Source organism: Triplophysa dalaica, chromosome 4, assembly GCF_015846415.1.
Source record: "Triplophysa dalaica isolate WHDGS20190420 chromosome 4, ASM1584641v1, whole genome shotgun sequence".
In the NCBI taxonomy this organism is placed as follows: Eukaryota; Metazoa; Chordata; class Actinopteri; order Cypriniformes; family Nemacheilidae; genus Triplophysa; species Triplophysa dalaica.
Window position 1 is genome coordinate 5,960,468 of NC_079545.1, and position 17,189 is coordinate 5,977,656.

Consider the following 17,189-nt stretch of genomic DNA (forward strand, 5'->3'; position numbering starts at 1 on the left):
TTGTAACCAGATGAGATTGAGATCTTTTTATTTGTCTATTCTCTTCTATATCCTCCTATTATCTACAGATAAATCCGGCCAACTGCCAGTTTGGAAACACGTTTGCTTACTATTTACAAAAAACTATTAATAGTCAATACACTTCTCTTCTAGCGTCCTGCTTGCTAGTTTGTGTTCCATGACACAGACTACTATGAGTTTAGCAAGTCGGGACACGTCTGATGCACTAAGGTGTTTTCAGACTAACTTGTGACATTGGCCAAAACTAACAACTGGAACTGCTCGTGTATTTCATTTCCTTTTCCATGTTGTTTATACAGTATTTACTGTTGATAAAAAAAGTGTTATCGAGCTCACCAGGGGCTGTTAAAATTCTGTGTGATAATGCGTTTCGGATCACATAGTGAATTTTTGCCAACAAACATGCATTTCTCAGTAATACAAAGAAAGATTAAACGTTGTGCATTCATATGCTAAGAACATTGTAAGAATACAAATCAGGTTGGAAATCAGTAAAGTTACACTTTAACAGTGTCACCAAAACAGTGTATTAAAGCTATGTTTAGCATACAATTAATATTTCTGTAGTATGTATACTATTCATAGTATATTAAAATGCTTAATGCATGGAATACCTTGAACACATATCACATCACAATTGGAAAAATGTGCGGTAAACAGAGAACACTGAAACAAACGCAATATCCCACAATGCAATGTGCTGTATTTGACCTTTTATAGTGACTGACCAGTCTAGTGTGACAAATAAACACCTATGTTATTAATCATTCAAATGTATAAAGGTCATCAGACCACAATGTAGCAAATTAACGTGTAATAAATGTACTATTGCATAATACACACTGAAACAATTTTTTATAACATAGCAGGCATTATACAGAGTTTTAAAGTATTCCCACCCAAGCAAAAAAACCCCGTTTCAAACTGCACGCGTATGGAGCACGTAGTGTTAAAAAAAATTTTTTTGTCAACGACTCATGTCCCAGGACGAGGAACAGATGAAAGTAAGGCCATTAAACGAAAACTAAGACTATATCAGCACGCAATATCGTTGACGAAAAATGATGAGACCAAAATGTAGTAGTTATAAAATAAAAACTTACCCCAAAACTCTTTTTAGTCTTTGTCGGAAAAAAATTAAGATAAATATAACAGAGTTTTGTGCAAGCCTCTCGGCGCTCATGGTTGCGGTCGCCAGATGACAGGAGTTCAGATCCCCCAAAACAAGGATCAAGGGTTAAAAAAGTATATGTTTTCTGCCAGTGGGTGACTTATTTTATGCGATCTGGCAACCATACGCAAATGCTCTCACTGTGTGCCGTTGAGGATCTTAAGTTAATAAAGAAAGAGGTTAGTGATCTCCAGCCCGTCTGTGTTCTCTCATGAGCTGCTCGAGATGCATTGATCTCCACTACATTGTTTGTTTTTGCAATTGTGGGTGCTGAATAAAGATATCCCACCTCGCGAAAACTGTAAGTCTGTTCGCGACTAAGTTACGTTCCGAGGATCCTCTTTCACAGTCAGTCCCGTTATGTTACAGTCCCAGTTCCTGGGAATTGTTAATATTTTGCAGGCATCCGAAAGACGCAAGTTATCTGCGGGAGAACTGAGGGATAGGTTGGATGTCTATGAATAGGCCTATGCAGTTATCAAAACTCTGTGGAAATACTTCTTAGATGAAGCTAGACGAAGTTGAATAAACTATGCACATGATTTGACATACTATTAATTTGTGCTAATTGGTTAAAAAAATAGAAAAACAAATTTATCGAACGACAACAATCACTTTGATTACAATTCAGCGTGTGAAGCTTACGCCGCTTCACACGCTGCTTACAGAATCAGAAGGAGCTTTATTACCAAGTATGTTTACACAGACAAGGAATTTGACTTGGCGACAGGAGCTTAGTGCAGAAGAAAGTGTACACATGGTGCAAATATACATTAAGATATATATTGTTAAATTAAGATATATGAGATTATATTAAAATATAAATTAAATGAAAACAGTAATGCACTATGACGTATGAATGTTCTCATCTGTTAAAATGGGCGCAAAAAAATTACGCACTGCTTACGCATGCGATGTGATAGTACATTGGATCCAAATGGTTTATGATAATGACTCTTTTGAATGTAACTAACTGTTTTTTCCATATAACCTTAAATCAAATTAGAGAAGACAAGAGAGGGAGAGCTGTAATTGTGCTGAAAATGAATAGTGTTTTAAAAAGGTCACCCCTTTGACATTATCACGCATTTCTCAATCTCTCAGACAACACAAGCTTGCATGTATTTTCAGCTCAGCTAAGGAAAGTGGCACATAAATAGCTGACAAGGGCTGCTGACTGTCAGCTGACCAAACAGAGCCTGCCTTCTACCAACGACACCAGGATCTTCCCAAAACAGCATATCACAACCTTCATAACTAAGAATCTCGAGCCACATTTTAAATTAAAATTTTTAATTTTTTGGCGTATAGCACTGGTCCTACAGAAGTTTAAAGTTGTATAGCACAGGCCAAACAGTTGCCAGGTAGCACAAGTATGAAACGTCTGTTTTCATCTTTAAAAAACACAATAGCAGGTTATCACATACATTACATAAATAGACTAGTTAACGACAAAGGACATTAATGTTATATACAAACGGATCAATTAGAGCCATATCATTTTTAGTTTATCCTTCTTTTATTATTCTGTGTGTTTTCCATTTTTACTGTACAATAGTAATAAATTTGTCCACATAAAAATACTGTAGTATACTATAGTATTTACTAGGCCTAGAGTAAACTGCAGTGAAAATCCTAGATAATATATGAATACCACTATTTGATATATCAAATACTATAGAACACAACAGTATTTTTAACTCATTAGGTAGGTTTCTTCAAAAATGCATCACTTTGATTAAACCGCTGAGATAATTAACGTTTTTTGTCAAAGTTTCCGCCCAGATTCCACTCAGAACAATCATTAAAAACCGCTAAAACATATACGCTCCATGTTCTGGGATTCTGTTCTTTTACCCCAAAGGTGTGTAATAGCGCCACCTGCTGTAAAACAGTACAAACACTGATTGCAGTAATAACTCGTCTTTGGCAGGGAACTGTTTTTTTTAATTACGAGATAACTCGTCAATGGCGGTGAAAGAGTTAATTGAAGCGTTTAGGTTAACAGGTGTTTTATTTTGACTGGTCGTCTTGAAGACACTCTCACATAGACGCTTGAGTTTCAGTGTGTGTAGTTCAGTGACGATAGTTTTTCACAAAAAGTGAAGACAGTTAAATGCTCCTGAAATAAACTCTGATGGCAACTCTGGACATGATGTTCATGTGTTTGTGTCCTCATACAGTGGGACACATACAAACAAGCCGCTTTGTCTTATGCACTTGCAAAACTGTATCGCACTTGTGCTACACTATTTTTCTTCGCACAGACCAATTTATATGCCACTTCAGTATAAGTTGGTGCCAGAGAGTTTTTTAAGGCGATCCAGAAAACCAGGGACCAGATTAGTGTCCATCTGATTCTATACAGAATGAGCACCTGTTAACATTGCAGAAGTTTCCGGATGGTATCCCACAATCCTGCATCATGTGCTGAAGATCTGACTGCTGTCAGCATCAGATCTCAGAAGGGCATCCCTAAACTCTCTGTAAAGTATGATGTAATTGTTAAAAAACCTAAATTGAGTCTTATCATCTGATAAAGATCGGGGCAAGTATGACAGCAAATGGCTGAAGCACAGAGTCAAATGGATGTTTGTTAGATCATGATTTTTTCAATCTTGTGCAAGAATGTATGGGCATAAGACTTGTGCTTTGTATGATCGACCTGTAACATTAATGCCCCAGATATGTATATATGTATATATATATATATATATATATATATATATATATATATAAATATATAGTGCAAAACATATCCATGTAGTACAATCCTGTATGCTAATATTAGTTTTAGAGATAAAATGTTGAATGCATTAATATGAATAATTTGTAATCACAAAAAACAGCTTTAAATATCAACTCCAGGGAGTGAATATAATCCCATCATGAAAACATTAAAGGAAAAGTTCACCCAAAACTGAAAATTCTGTCATAATTTGCTCATTCTGTATTCACTCATAACCAAAGAGACATCTAAATATGTTTGAACATAACCAAATATTTGCACTCTTCTCTATGACTACATGTTCTTTCCGTTCCTTCTAAAATACTCTACAGAGGTGTCAGTTTGTGCTAGATTTGTTTATTTTCTACATGGAATTTTGGTGGGAGGAGGTGTTTACAGAACCTGTTCACACAATATTCTAACTTGATTAGACGTTTTAATCGTCTTTTTAGACCAAAACTGAATTTACGATATTGTGTAAATAACCAGAATGGAAATAAAATTCTGGCATAAAAAAAATGATCTCAATGCTTCCCATCATGCACTGCAAGGGGCCAGCAGCTCTGTCAGGAAAGCTTGTGGCCCGGTTGACAGACATTGTTTATTAGTGATGTCACCACTTCCCGAGAGGGCCCCGGGGTTACAGAAAAAAGAAAAAGACCACAGATCAGCTAAATAGAGTGACAAAGAGCATGCTGTATGATATGTTCACCAACCATTCAGTGACGTGATATTGGCTCTGGCTACATGAATCCAGACACTGCAAAAGGACAGCGCTACAATACTCCCTCTGGATTCATGTCTCTGAAAACATTTTAAAATATAAACAAAATATTATATTGAGAATGTTAGGTGACATATAGCCGGCTAAAATGCAGGTCAAATACAAGCATCTTTTTCCTCTGTTCTTCTAATTTTGTGACTTTAAAGGTTTCCTCATGTTCCTTATGTTTGCCTAAAATCCACGGATTGCGCACCTGCAGATCTCAGCGGAATAACGTGGATTTAAGCGTTTGTCGTTGGCAAGTTACAATGTTAACTGTAACACACACAACGTGAAAGCATAACTAGTAAGCTGTGAAAGATTTTTCAGGCAAAGCATGAAAGATTTGAGACATTCAAAACGAAACTAACTTGCAGTTTTCGCCCCTGTTCATTAGCAAAACAAACAGCTTGCCGCAGCAAAATATATTAACGCACATAATGTATTAACTTTCATACAGTTAAACTCCAAGAGTCCATCTGCACTTATAAGCAGCAAGTTTAACACTGGCTTTGAATGTTCTATTTAGGCCGTGACTGACGGCTCTCTTCAATATTAAATGCTAACGTTGTCCTCCTATACATACGGTACATTTACGTCAATTTAGACTGTTGATAAATATTACTTACATCGGCAGTTTTGTCTCGTTCAGTCACTCTCGATCACTTTTGAGGAACAACTTTGAAGCTAATCCTGCTTGTACTGTCCCAGGTTGAAAAAGCACTCTGGCTTGAAGTGATTCGCGTAAACAAGCAGGTTTTTTCTGATGGTTTCTGAGGGATTTCCACTAAAAATAAAATAAATCCACCCCTGTCTGTTCCTAGGTTGGGACTCTGTGCAGTGACTACATTGCATGTTGTTCACGAACTTTAGCCATGGCATCACTTACACCGCTGTTGCTTATGAAAACAACAATGGCGGAGCGCAGTGGTTGGAACTGTGTAGATTAAGGGGCGGTAACATTATAATAAAATCCGCTTTGAACATCACAACTGGAGCAAAATCTGAACGGCTCGATTTCTCACATGCTTGCAGGAAAAGGCACACAAAAACAAACTTACTGGGATGCACCGGGGACCCGATTATAGCTCCTAAACACAGAAAAAGTGAGGTTTTCATATGATGTCACCTTTAAACTGAATAATAGGTGAGCATGACAAACATGACATGGGCTTCAGACTGCCCTATGCAACACTGTAACCAATAAATCATTAAAAACAAAACCCATTTATGACATGTTTTTGTAGAGTTTTTTTGTTTTTGTAATCACTGTTGTCACTTCCAAAGACTCAGGCACTCAAAGTCATTCTTAACAGTCAGCAACCTGAAAAACAACACATCCAGCTCAACTGAATAAATATTTGAAGGTCTACTGCTCATGAGTATAGAGGTCTGTAACTGCCACCGTAACTACATGTACAACAGGCTCATGCACTTGCGTAAGCCAAGCAATTGCAACTTGTGTTTTAATAGTGAGATTCTACAAGAGATATAGTCAGAGACACAAATCTCACTGCAGTCAGAAAGACAAATGATCAGAGACAATTGCAGATTTGCTAGGGTGTGGAGTGTCCTCAGAAAAGAGTAGAGAGCCCTAAAACAAAAGCAGCATGTCGAATAGTCTTCCAAAAATGCCAACATGTGACATGGCCTCCCATTCAGAAATCACAAGTCTAAGCTTCCAACTTCCCAGGGAGGAAATGTCAATTAAGCACAGAAATCCATTTGCTATAGCAGTTGCTCAATTATTTTGTGCTATACAACATACGTATTTGACCGTTATTCTGACAGAATTTGCATGCGTTATAGGCATAATGTTTGCTTCCAAGGTACTGGGCAATTTCAGAGTTAACGATATGATATTTTCAGTCAAAACTTGACATATAAATTATTTTTAAAAGTGAGATACATTCGTATGGATGTGACAAAAAAGCTGCACGTTTTTGAGAAACAAGACAATTTGATGGATTTCTGTGAATAAAAGGCAATAGCCTTATACCAAACAAACGGAGAAGGAATGACTCTTCATAGACCACAAAATAGCTACCATGTATTTTAATTTTCATGTGCCCATTTGTGAGGAATATGGTAAGTTTTAGATGTGACAGTTCAGTTACGGATGTGACGTTTTGCTTACATGACTATTGAAAACTATATTTAAAAAATGTTGAGACTTCCATAATCTCTTTAAAATAAGAATCTCACACAAATTTTTGTATTTCCCAAATAACAAAGAGGTCTCTGGTATATTTACACAAACAGATCTCTATGAAAGAAAGCCTAATGGGAGCTAGTGATGTTTAACTGAGAGCAGGTGATCTATGTCTGTTAAAGAGGCGACCTGTCTCTCACAGCACCATCTCACAAAACCAATCAAGTGTTCAAACCCTGCTTGTCGCTACATATGTAGCTTGTGATGACGCATATAACCAGAATAAGGGCGAGTAAAATCACAGAAGTGTCCCTTTTAACACTGTTAACTGACCGAGAACATCCCTGTGTTTCGTACTTTTAAATGTGTGGCTGATAAAAAAACAAGGGTAACAACACAAGAGGTGGAGAAGCACAAATTTTGCCTCACATGGCCCTGCCAGCTGTGCTCTTGAGAACAGCATTATCAAAACACAGCAAGCTGCCCGAGTGACATACCGTCCGCACATCTAAAGGGCTTCCTGTATCAAACTGTGCGCTCACAGGTGTGTGCAATAAACAGCCCATGATACACATCAGTCAGTACGTTGTGTTCTGGGTGACTAATACACTGCCAACAAACAAAGAAATAAAAATGTCATAGACAAAATAAGATCCAAATCAACAAGCTTCAAACCATACATAAAGTTGCGTTGTTCAGCTAAGATCTCTTTTTCAGACGTTTGTTTAGCCAGGTCATAAAGTCACCAATCAGATGCTTTGTTATTCAACGATTTGCCAGAGCGTCACCGTAATAATAAAGGTAAAAGTTAATATATTTACTCTCAAGATCCAAAGAAAAGACTGTCAGACAAACTTCTTCATCACACTTAACTTAATGCCAGCTGCAACAATATAACTTGACCTCATACTGACCACTTCAGTGTCCACAAAAAAGCACTTTGGCAGTTCCACCTCGTTTAACATTATTTTATTATAGTAAAGTGTAGGCCTAGTAATCATGTTTCTTAGTGGATGGATTGCCAATATCATGATTTATGGTCAGTTCAGTGAGACTATTTCAATTTTGTGGGCACTACCCAAGCGAAAAAATCTAGTAGTATATTTATGATGTAGTATACTAGTATATAGTATTTACAATAATATACTGTCGTATATTATAGTATTTATTGCATAGCATAATATTTTGTAGAATTAAAGGGATACTTCAGGCTTGAATCAAAAAATCGCCATGTTAAACTTACCCTCATGGCATCCTAAGTGAATGTGACTTTCTTCTTGAAGAATAATGCAGTTGGAGTTACAATACCATATCGTTTTTCTTGCAAGCCGTAGAATGGGGGGCAATTTTTTGAAGCTCCAAAAAGTGCATCCATTGATGTGGTCTTAAAAGTCTTTGCACATACAGTCAGACAGTTTTCGTATCCGTTTTTTTTTGTATTTGGCGCTCGTTTGTGTGGTGTCAAAACGCGTCTCAAAATGCTTGCTACAAATACGAAAAATGCAGAACATCTAACCCAGTCCGAATTTTTTTATGACGGAAGAAAATATCGGAGGCAGTGTGTAAATGTGATTGACAGACGTATTTATTTTTTAACGTGCGGAAATTTCGGGCGAAAATGTATGACTCAATGTGCAGTGACCTTAACAAAGGTCTTCTGAAGCGAATCGAAGAGAAATTTACATATTGACAACTCTAGTAATGATAATGTCTAACATCTGCAGGCATCAATGATGTTGATATAAGCACCAGCCCAGAGGAGGCGCTGTTTCTATTGGCGTAAAACTAAAAATGCTGTATTCGTCACAGGAACTCACGACATGCCGGCATTTCCGACGAATTCCGGCGTCATTTGCCGGAAAAACCAGCCTCTCGTTCAACTGCAGCGGATGCTAGACATTATCGTTAATAGTGTTGTCAATATGGATATTAATCCTAAACAAATGCATTGATTCGCTTCAGAAGACCTTTGTTAAGACCGTGGAGCCCTATGGATGCACTTTTTGGAGCTTCAGAAATTGCCACCCATTCACTCCCATTCTACCGCTTGGCAGTAAAAGTCTACATGGTATTATAACTCCGACTGCATTATTCTTCAAGAAAAAGTCACATACACTTAGGATGCCTTGAGGGCAAGTAAAACATGGGACATTTTGATTCAAGCCTGAAGTATCCCTTAAACTGTAGTATCCGGAAAAGTATTCAGGAAATGTTGTACAGTTCAATGTAGTTAGTGATGTAGTTTACTAACGTAAAGATACTATATTGTTTTTGCAAAAAATTGTGCTATGACGATATCAGATAATAAGATTATAGTAGTTTAATAAAACATGCTGTACTAAGAGACTAACAAAGCAATTTGCAAGTACCTCCACAGTACATCTACGAATATCTTGGTATTATTATTATACACGTCAAAATACCGTGGTAGTGTTAGATACAGTGTCATGTAAAATAAGAGAGGGTGAGTATAAGATGATATGATTTTATCAGTTACCTCTCAGCAAGCGTGTACTGTGTGCCGCTCATTGGGCTTTCCTTTCTTGATTTTCTTCAGCTCTTATCCAGTTAGCATCTTACCATATTAAAACACCGTTGTGCTTAAAAATAACGTTAGCACTTTGAAAGTTCTTCTTTATGTTTACAGGAATGTCTTCTTCTCTTGAATATCACGATAGAAACAAACAAGTTTATGTTTTATATTTCCACGGTTTATCTGTCGGTCTGTGTCATTTGACTGCAGTTCTACAGGGAGACGGCAAACGGTAGTAAATCGACGTTGAATGCAAACACACATGCAGAAGTCTTTCGTCTGGCCTTATTGCACATAGATGATCGATGCAGAATAACTCTTTCTGTCTGTCAGTAGCTTGCAGTAAAACGCTTCATCATCTTCCCAGTCAAAATGCCACCACAGAGACCGTCAGGCTTCCCCTCGCCTCTGTCCGCTTGCAGTCGCTTTGTAAATCCCAACCAAAGCGCGAAGTAAAGCCAGCGACACAAAATAGTATTAATATGTCGCTTTAGGAATGAAACAGTTCGTCCGGTTGCATTTCAAGATGGTCCAAACGCTCTTTGAATATATCGCGGATGTGTCCCAAATGTTACTTTGCACGTCCCGGTTGTCTATTATTCCCCCACTGAAATACTTCCAATTCGGCATTCCTAAACTAATTCTACTCCCATACGCGGCATTTTCGGGTCTGTTAAAAACGTACCAAAAACCACTTCGGTAAATAAACACTTCAATAAGACGGTACACTATATACTTTAAGGCCGCCTACACGCTGAATGGAGTTTTTCTCCTAAATAATGTCTCCTGGCCACTCCAGTCAGTGGAAAACTGTGAAAATTCAATCCACTGAATGTTTAAAACATTCACAAGGTCCATCTTTTCATTGTTATTTCTTCGCCCAGTCCAGCTTCCAAAAATGCCACATTCCCACTAAAGCTCGCATAAAACTTTAAGATCCTTTGATGTTTGGGACAGCAAGCCGTATAGTTCCCAATTCGGGAATTCCGTTGCGAATAAAAGCGTCGTTTCAAAGCAGCAATAAAATAAATCCTATCTTGAGCAACACGTTATTTTCCTCCAGCGAACGGTTTCCCTCTTTTGTGGGATGATTTGTTTGGAAACTTTGGTTTAGTCGGGTCCTTCCCTTCTTGTCTCCATGTTTTCCGAAATTCAGTAGTTTTTAGGCTCTTTTTCTCACCCAAAATCTAAACGCAAATAAATGTGTCTCCCTAAGAACGGAAAGACGGAAAACACGCGTACTTGTTGTCATATGTGACAGTTTTAGACGGTATTAAGGTTTAAAAGCGATTGTAAAAGATCACAAAAACCCAGATAATTCCTTACTTTCAGTAAAATACATCCCGGACTCCTACGCTTGCGACGCGTCACAACTTTTTTTTGGTGTATCCGTCCGCAACCCCTACGGCTTTCTCGCCCACCGAGTGTTTGTAGACCACTAATGATCAATGACACTTTTCACCATGGTGTTAAGTATTAGACCAAAAATTAAAACTGGTTTACAGATATGTTAAAATATGCAAATAAAAATGGAAAAACCTAAAGAAGAGATAGGTCTTCGTGCTGATAATGTGTTACGACGTGAATGATTCTTATGTTAATGAGATGGGGGTAGGAAAACTTACAATAATAGGCTAAATAACCACATAAATAACCATATTAAACACATCTTAATATCGTAGTCATGTGGTGTTCACATAGACTAAATAGGATCATTAGAATACAACTTGATTTATGAGTTACGATATCAGTTGTAATAATAATTTCTACATTTATACTTACAAATTTACAGTAACGGATACATTTATAATATTGAAAAATACATAAAAACATTATCATATTATATTATTGTAAAATTTATAAAACAATTTAGGAGAAATATACACTGAGACCAAACAGAAACGTATCGCTGTGATTTATTGGTCAATATTGCGCCTTGAAACATCTAAATCTATTGCGCCACCTAGTGGTTTAAATAACTGCTCAGCATACTGACCTCGAAATAGAGGCTACCACATGATCACGTGAAAACACATTTTCACACAGAAATTTCATACGACTTGAATAAATATGTAATTTTTCTTATTTGAAAGCGTTAAGAAAATCGAGATGAATTATTGCAGTATTTAAATGTAACAATGTTTTAATGACACTATTAACCAACGTCTCTCTAAGTAAAATATGTGAACATTAATTCTGGTATTGGCTGTGTTTTGAAATATGAGATAAGATCAAATAAAATGACAATAGATTCAATAAGTATTAAAAACAACGAAATAAAATATGAACTATTTTAACAGTAATCTTTTTATATACTATTGTATAAATACTGAAAATAATAAACATATTTTGAAAAATATTTCAAATATTTTAAGTTGTAGAATTTTATATGAATATGTTTGGTGAATATTTAATAATCAGCCCAACCAAATGCCACTTAGTGATACGTACAGCGTTTGGATAACTATACAAATAAATATTGATATGTTGTTAAGACCCAAAAAGTTTTTACAGAAAAGACTACGCTAAGATTTGTATTTGTGTATTCAAATTCTCTAAACATGACTCAGTGGCTTTAGGTTTAAGGAAATGAATCATGCAGGAAGTTGGTGGTCTTTTTGTGTGACTAAAAATCCCACCTGCATCTGAATATCTACAAGACAAAGAGGATGGTGCTGAGTTTCCTTTGTGCACGAAGACCCCTGAAACCAATTGCCATTTGGGATGGAAGCGTGGGGGTTGCTTAATCCTACAAGTATCACAAAACAGCATGTCACATACTGTATAAAACAAGGTCATGTTATCCTAGATTGACTGACAAAAACAGTCTTTATTATTATTGTCAACAAATGTTTGGAACCTATTTTGATATTAACATTGGCACACTAGACAAAAAGATATAAATTAAAATCTTAAAAAAACGTTATTGGTTTAACATTTTTAAGACAAGCACGTTATCAACATTTACATATTTTCTCCTATTTGACTTTAATAGCATGTCCATTAGCATCATCCAGTTTGCTCCTCTCCTTCCATCGACTGTACTTGGTCCGTGTTTTCCGACAGGCAAACCGTGCAATGTCTATCATGAAGATCCAGGAGAGCATGTAAAAAGCCACCCCGCCTACTTTCATGATCATCGATGGTTTTGGAGAAGTTAACTCACAGTACAGCATTCTGCCCCCAACACCAATCCTCACCAATGCAAACAGAACAATAAAAAGCAGGTCCACCACATCTCCAGCTAAACTGTCATAGCGACCCTTGCGCTTGAGGAACCAGCGTGCCTGTAGGAGCGGGTTGGTGATCTCGCTGCCTAAGAGCACGCCGCAGGTCTCAATGCCTGACTCGCCCAGTCCCAGAGCCAGCAATATTCCAAGGATGCTGATGATGTGGTGGGCCAGCATCACAAGACCTTCTGTGCGAAAGAACATGCACCAAGCCATGTCAAAGAGAAAGTATCCTAGACTGAGGACTAGAGCCAGTATCTGGAGAGATGTGTTTTCTGTGCCTGGAGGAGTCAGAAGTCAGATTGAGTTCAATCATGCAGATGGTATTTAAACCTAATACACAGTTGTAATTCTCTTTTTGTATTGCTTAACATCTTAACACGAATAAAAATGCAGTAAGCAGTAAAAGCAAAGCTATTTTCTGCATGATTTTTGCATGATCTGAATGGTTTCAAATCTTCATTTGAAAAACTAAACTAAACTAAACTTAAAAGAACTAAACTAAACTTAACTTAACTTAACTTAACTTAACTTAACTTAACTTAAGTTAACTTAAGTTAAGTTAAGTTAAGTTAAGTTAAGTTAAGTTAAGTTAAGTTAAGTTAAGTTAAGTTAAGTTAAGTTAAGTTAAGTTAAGTTAAATTAAATTAAATTAAATTAAATTAAATTAAATTAAATTAAATTAAATTAAATTAAATTAAATACAGAAGTTTGATCAGATATCAAAGTAATGGCAATGGATATACTCTGAATTTGAGTTGTTTTATGTAACATGTGGAGGTAAGTCGGTGCTTTAATGCTTGAGGATACCTTAAAATTAAATTAATAAAAAAGTATGAGCAATAGAAACAGTTACAATTACCTTCAGATTTTACCTAATAAAACCACTATAATAGTTTGAGTGTTGCCAGGACGTTGCTTTGTGGTTGCTAAGGCATTGAGGGGTTGCTTAAGTTTGTCAACCCCCCATCCTCTACAATCTATAAAAATCGGAGTTATTAACAGTTGGGTTAAAATTAACAAATGCTGGTTGTTTTAAAACATAGCTGGGTCAATATAAAAATGTTATAGATAAATTTTACCTAACTCTTGGGTTTGTCCATCTTTTACCCAATATTGGGATATTGTCAGCATTAAGTGTATGATCCAATCCACAACATGGCTCATTGACTAAACTATCATTCATGTCCAAAAGTAATAGTGATGATCGCATAATGTGTTTCCAAACAAAACTGAGTCTCTTACCTGGGTGTGTAAAAGGCCATGGCCCAGCAATGAACGCAATATAGGCGGTCAGACAAACTATCAGTATGCCATGCAGCAGAGTTACCAATCTACAGTTCCACTCATTATTTCTCTCTGTATTCAAGATACACAACAACACATACACAAAGAGCCAGCCAATCAGGCTGCAGCTAGTCTCCACAATGAACAAGGGCATCTTTGCACTGAAATATCAAAATAAATCAAAATGTTACTCAAACACAGAGGTGAACAGTAAAATATTTTTATTCTCAAATACATTTTCAAAATCTGGAAGAAAATAGACTTCACTTCATGATAAAGCATATCCTTTATTCTACTAAATTTCATACATACAGTCCATGTCGTTTTTTTACCTTTCAGCACATAAAAAATCTAGTACTTTTTTCATATGTTTTTAATACATTCAACAACTTTAAACATCTTAAATGTATGTGTGAAATGTGGTGGAGTGAAGTATAATGTGGTGAAGTAAAACATGCAAGACGTCCTTAAGTAGAGCAAAAATGCTTTACTTTTAGGTAATATTATCAAGAGATTCATAAATTGCTCAATTGCAAACTAATAGATCACATTTACAAACCTTATATGTTACTCAACAATCCAAACATTGAATCCTAACATCCTTGGATACTTGAAGTTCAAGAAAATAGTCCCATCTCTTCGTGTTGGCATTGCAGGATTGCATTTAGACATCCAATCGCAAAGGACATCTCAAGACATACTCAACACTCGTCTGCAAAATCTGCAAAAATTCAGTCCCCCTTTCAAAAGTGTTTCGGTGACCGTGTGTCAGAAAGTGGCCTGATACAGAAGACCCAATCACAATCTAAACCGACAGCGCTTCTGATCGCTCACTTCCTCTCCTTCTTGTGTCCAAGCTGGTTGAGCTTCTTATGAGATTAGCCACTCACTTCCCAATATACTTCGGTTAAATTCCTGTCAGCATGGATCCATTCCTCTGTCCATCCAGTGTGAGCTAACAGTGTCGTGAGTTGTGCTGCCCTAAAGTTCCAACTCTTTTACTTGAAGTAAGTGAGAAATGGGGCAAGAGGAAGAACATTATTAAGTGTCTTTGTATCAGGTCTTGTAAGACATTAGTATTTATCAATCAGAGGATTAGTCTGATGCTAAGAAGTAAGGATAATACTGCAATACATACAGTTTATTTTACATACTCCTATTTTTAGTACTGTATGTTGAGGTATTGATGACCATTTGTTTTAAATAAAAGTGTATTCTTTGAGGGCATCGTTTTTGATATCTTTTCAGGCATACATAAAGTTCTTTGTTTGTTTCTTTAAAGCATGGAATGTTCTTTAGCAACTTTTTGTCTCACAAGCTATCAACATCAACCTTTAAGAAAGCTGTGCTGGGGATGCAAGACATCCAGCTCAGACGTAATCTGAAACTGAAGACGATTATTATATCCCAGCAGACACCTGGAGGAAATATGCAGACAGTGTTGAAGTCTCAAGACTCTGACTCGGTCTTGAACTTGGTCTCAAGACCATATTTTAATGGTCTTGTCATGGACTTTTGTGCATTTTGACTCAGTCTCGACTGGTACATGAACATATTCGGATTTGGACTTATTCCCAAGCACACTCGACTCCCATCCAAATATTAAAGACATTGAAAAGATATCCCTTTATGGGTCAAAAATTAAAGGTGTTTCTATGACTTTTTATGATGTCTCCCAATTGTCTAATATTGATGTTCAGTGGAACTCTGCACAAAGTGAAAACTGGTTGAAATTTTTCGTTTATCAGACTTGTTTCAGTGTACACAGTAAATAAAGTGAGACTCTTTGAAATAAATGTTGAATGATTTTAATGCAGTAAGATAGCAAGGAACAATTGAATCAATGTTAAAATGGATGATCTGTCAATGTTAATTGCATTTAATCAGCATCACGTTTGCGCCTGCAAAAATCACCATTTTTGATCATTTTTTAGCTTTAGTTGAGCTCTTGGCTCTTTTAATGTTAAATACTGTTTCATTTTCAACCCTGTTTTTATATGGAAAAAATGAACTTCACTACATGATAAAGCATATCATTTATTCAATTACATTTCATACATACATTCCTTTAGTATTTCAGCACGTAAAAAATCTAGTACTTTTTTCATGTTTTTAACGCACTTAAGTACATTAGAGATAAAACAACACTAAAAATCTTAAATCGATGATTTGTCAATGTTTATTGCATTGAATCAGTATCACTTTTGTACCTGCGAATATCACCAATATTGTGATCATTTTTTAGCTTTGGTTGAGCTCTCGACTCTTCTATTTTAACGTTAAATTAGGTTTCCTGCAGCCATAACTGTGTGTTAAAATACATTAGTTGTGTTAAAGAGATGATGAGTTCTGAACGGTAATGTATACATTTTGAAGTTGTTTGTATCTTTGTTTAATAACTGGGTTTGTTATTAATATGTCAATTCTGTAGATCTGTAGTTTGGGGTTTAAGCTGATATACCGTGATTTTTTGTACAAACCTCCATACCACTTTAACACACAAAGACATCAAGAATTTGCATATGAAAGTCAACAATGGTGACAATCAACCAAAAGAAAGCTTCAAGCTGCATTGCATGCTGGGTATCAACACTTATGACTCCCAGCATGCATTGCAGTTGATCTGTTTATCTGAATTATTTTGATGATTGTCAACATTGTTGAGGTTTGTATGATGAGTGTTGAAGTGTTTGTGTCGGTGAAATGTTTTTCGTTTATTTCTATTGATACCGCTGCATTGACTAGCCAGAGTACTCAGACCAATCATCAATTGATCAATGATGTTTAAAACTACTACATTTTATTATAGCCTGACAAATTCCATGAGAACAACCCCAACTTTTGTAAAAGCATCTGTCTCTGTCTGGAAAAAGTGTTTTTAAAACAGTAAACGACCGAAAATAATTAATTTAACAAAAGTTAAGGATCAAGAGCCCTACTAAAGTAAACACTTATCACAATAATGGAGATCTTTGTGGGTACAAAAATATTTAATCCAATTAACCTTGATTTAATAGTTGCTTTGCAATCATACTACATTCAAATAATTCAACTCAATTTATTTCAAAGAGTCCATATGAAAACTGAAATTAGTCTGATAAACTCCAGATTTTAACCAGTTTTTACATTGTACAAAGGTGCCCTGTATGTCAATGTCACACTTTCAGAAAACGTCATAAAAGACGTAGAAACACCTTTCATTTTTCCCAATAAAAGGACATCTTTTCAACATCGTCTGAGATGTAAAAAAGACGTCTTTTGGGCATATCTTTGCTCACGTGGAAGTCATAATTGTAATGAAATT

General features: G+C 36.2%; 2 protein-coding genes across 3 annotated transcripts in view; both read right to left on the minus strand.

The window, feature by feature from the left end:
* Nucleotides 1–10,746, minus strand: part of arhgef12b (Rho guanine nucleotide exchange factor (GEF) 12b) — a 62,485-nt gene extending 51,739 nt beyond the window's left edge. For both annotated transcript variants that reach the window (XM_056745008.1, XM_056745007.1), the window contains exon 1: nucleotides 9,333–10,746. In XM_056745008.1, the coding sequence (XP_056600986.1) occupies nucleotides 9,333–9,364 (32 nt within the window). In that variant the 5' untranslated portion in view covers nucleotides 9,365–10,746. The remainder of the gene's footprint in view (nucleotides 1–9,332) is intronic.
* Nucleotides 10,747–12,190: 1,444 nt separating this feature from the next.
* On the minus strand, nucleotides 12,191–14,734 carry tlcd5b (TLC domain containing 5b). The gene is made up of 3 exons (XM_056746809.1): nucleotides 14,445–14,734; nucleotides 13,844–14,046; nucleotides 12,191–12,879 (listed from the first exon to the last, which is right to left on the minus strand). The coding sequence occupies exons 2-3, from the start codon at nucleotides 14,037–14,039 to the stop codon at nucleotides 12,347–12,349; spliced, it is 729 nt and encodes a 242-aa protein (XP_056602787.1). The 5' UTR covers nucleotides 14,040–14,046; nucleotides 14,445–14,734; the 3' UTR covers nucleotides 12,191–12,346.
* Nucleotides 14,735–17,189: the final 2,455 nt, after the last annotated feature.

Excerpts from the sequence above, each read along its gene's own strand:
- tlcd5b (XM_056746809.1), bottom strand. The coding sequence starts at position 14,039 with ATGCCCTTGTTCATTGTGGAGACTAGCTGCAGCCTGATTGGCTGGCTC. Across the intron at positions 12,880-13,843 it reads ATGGCCTTTTACACACCCAG|GCACAGAAAACACATCTCTC; the intron begins GTAAGAGACTCA and ends TGACTCCTCCAG.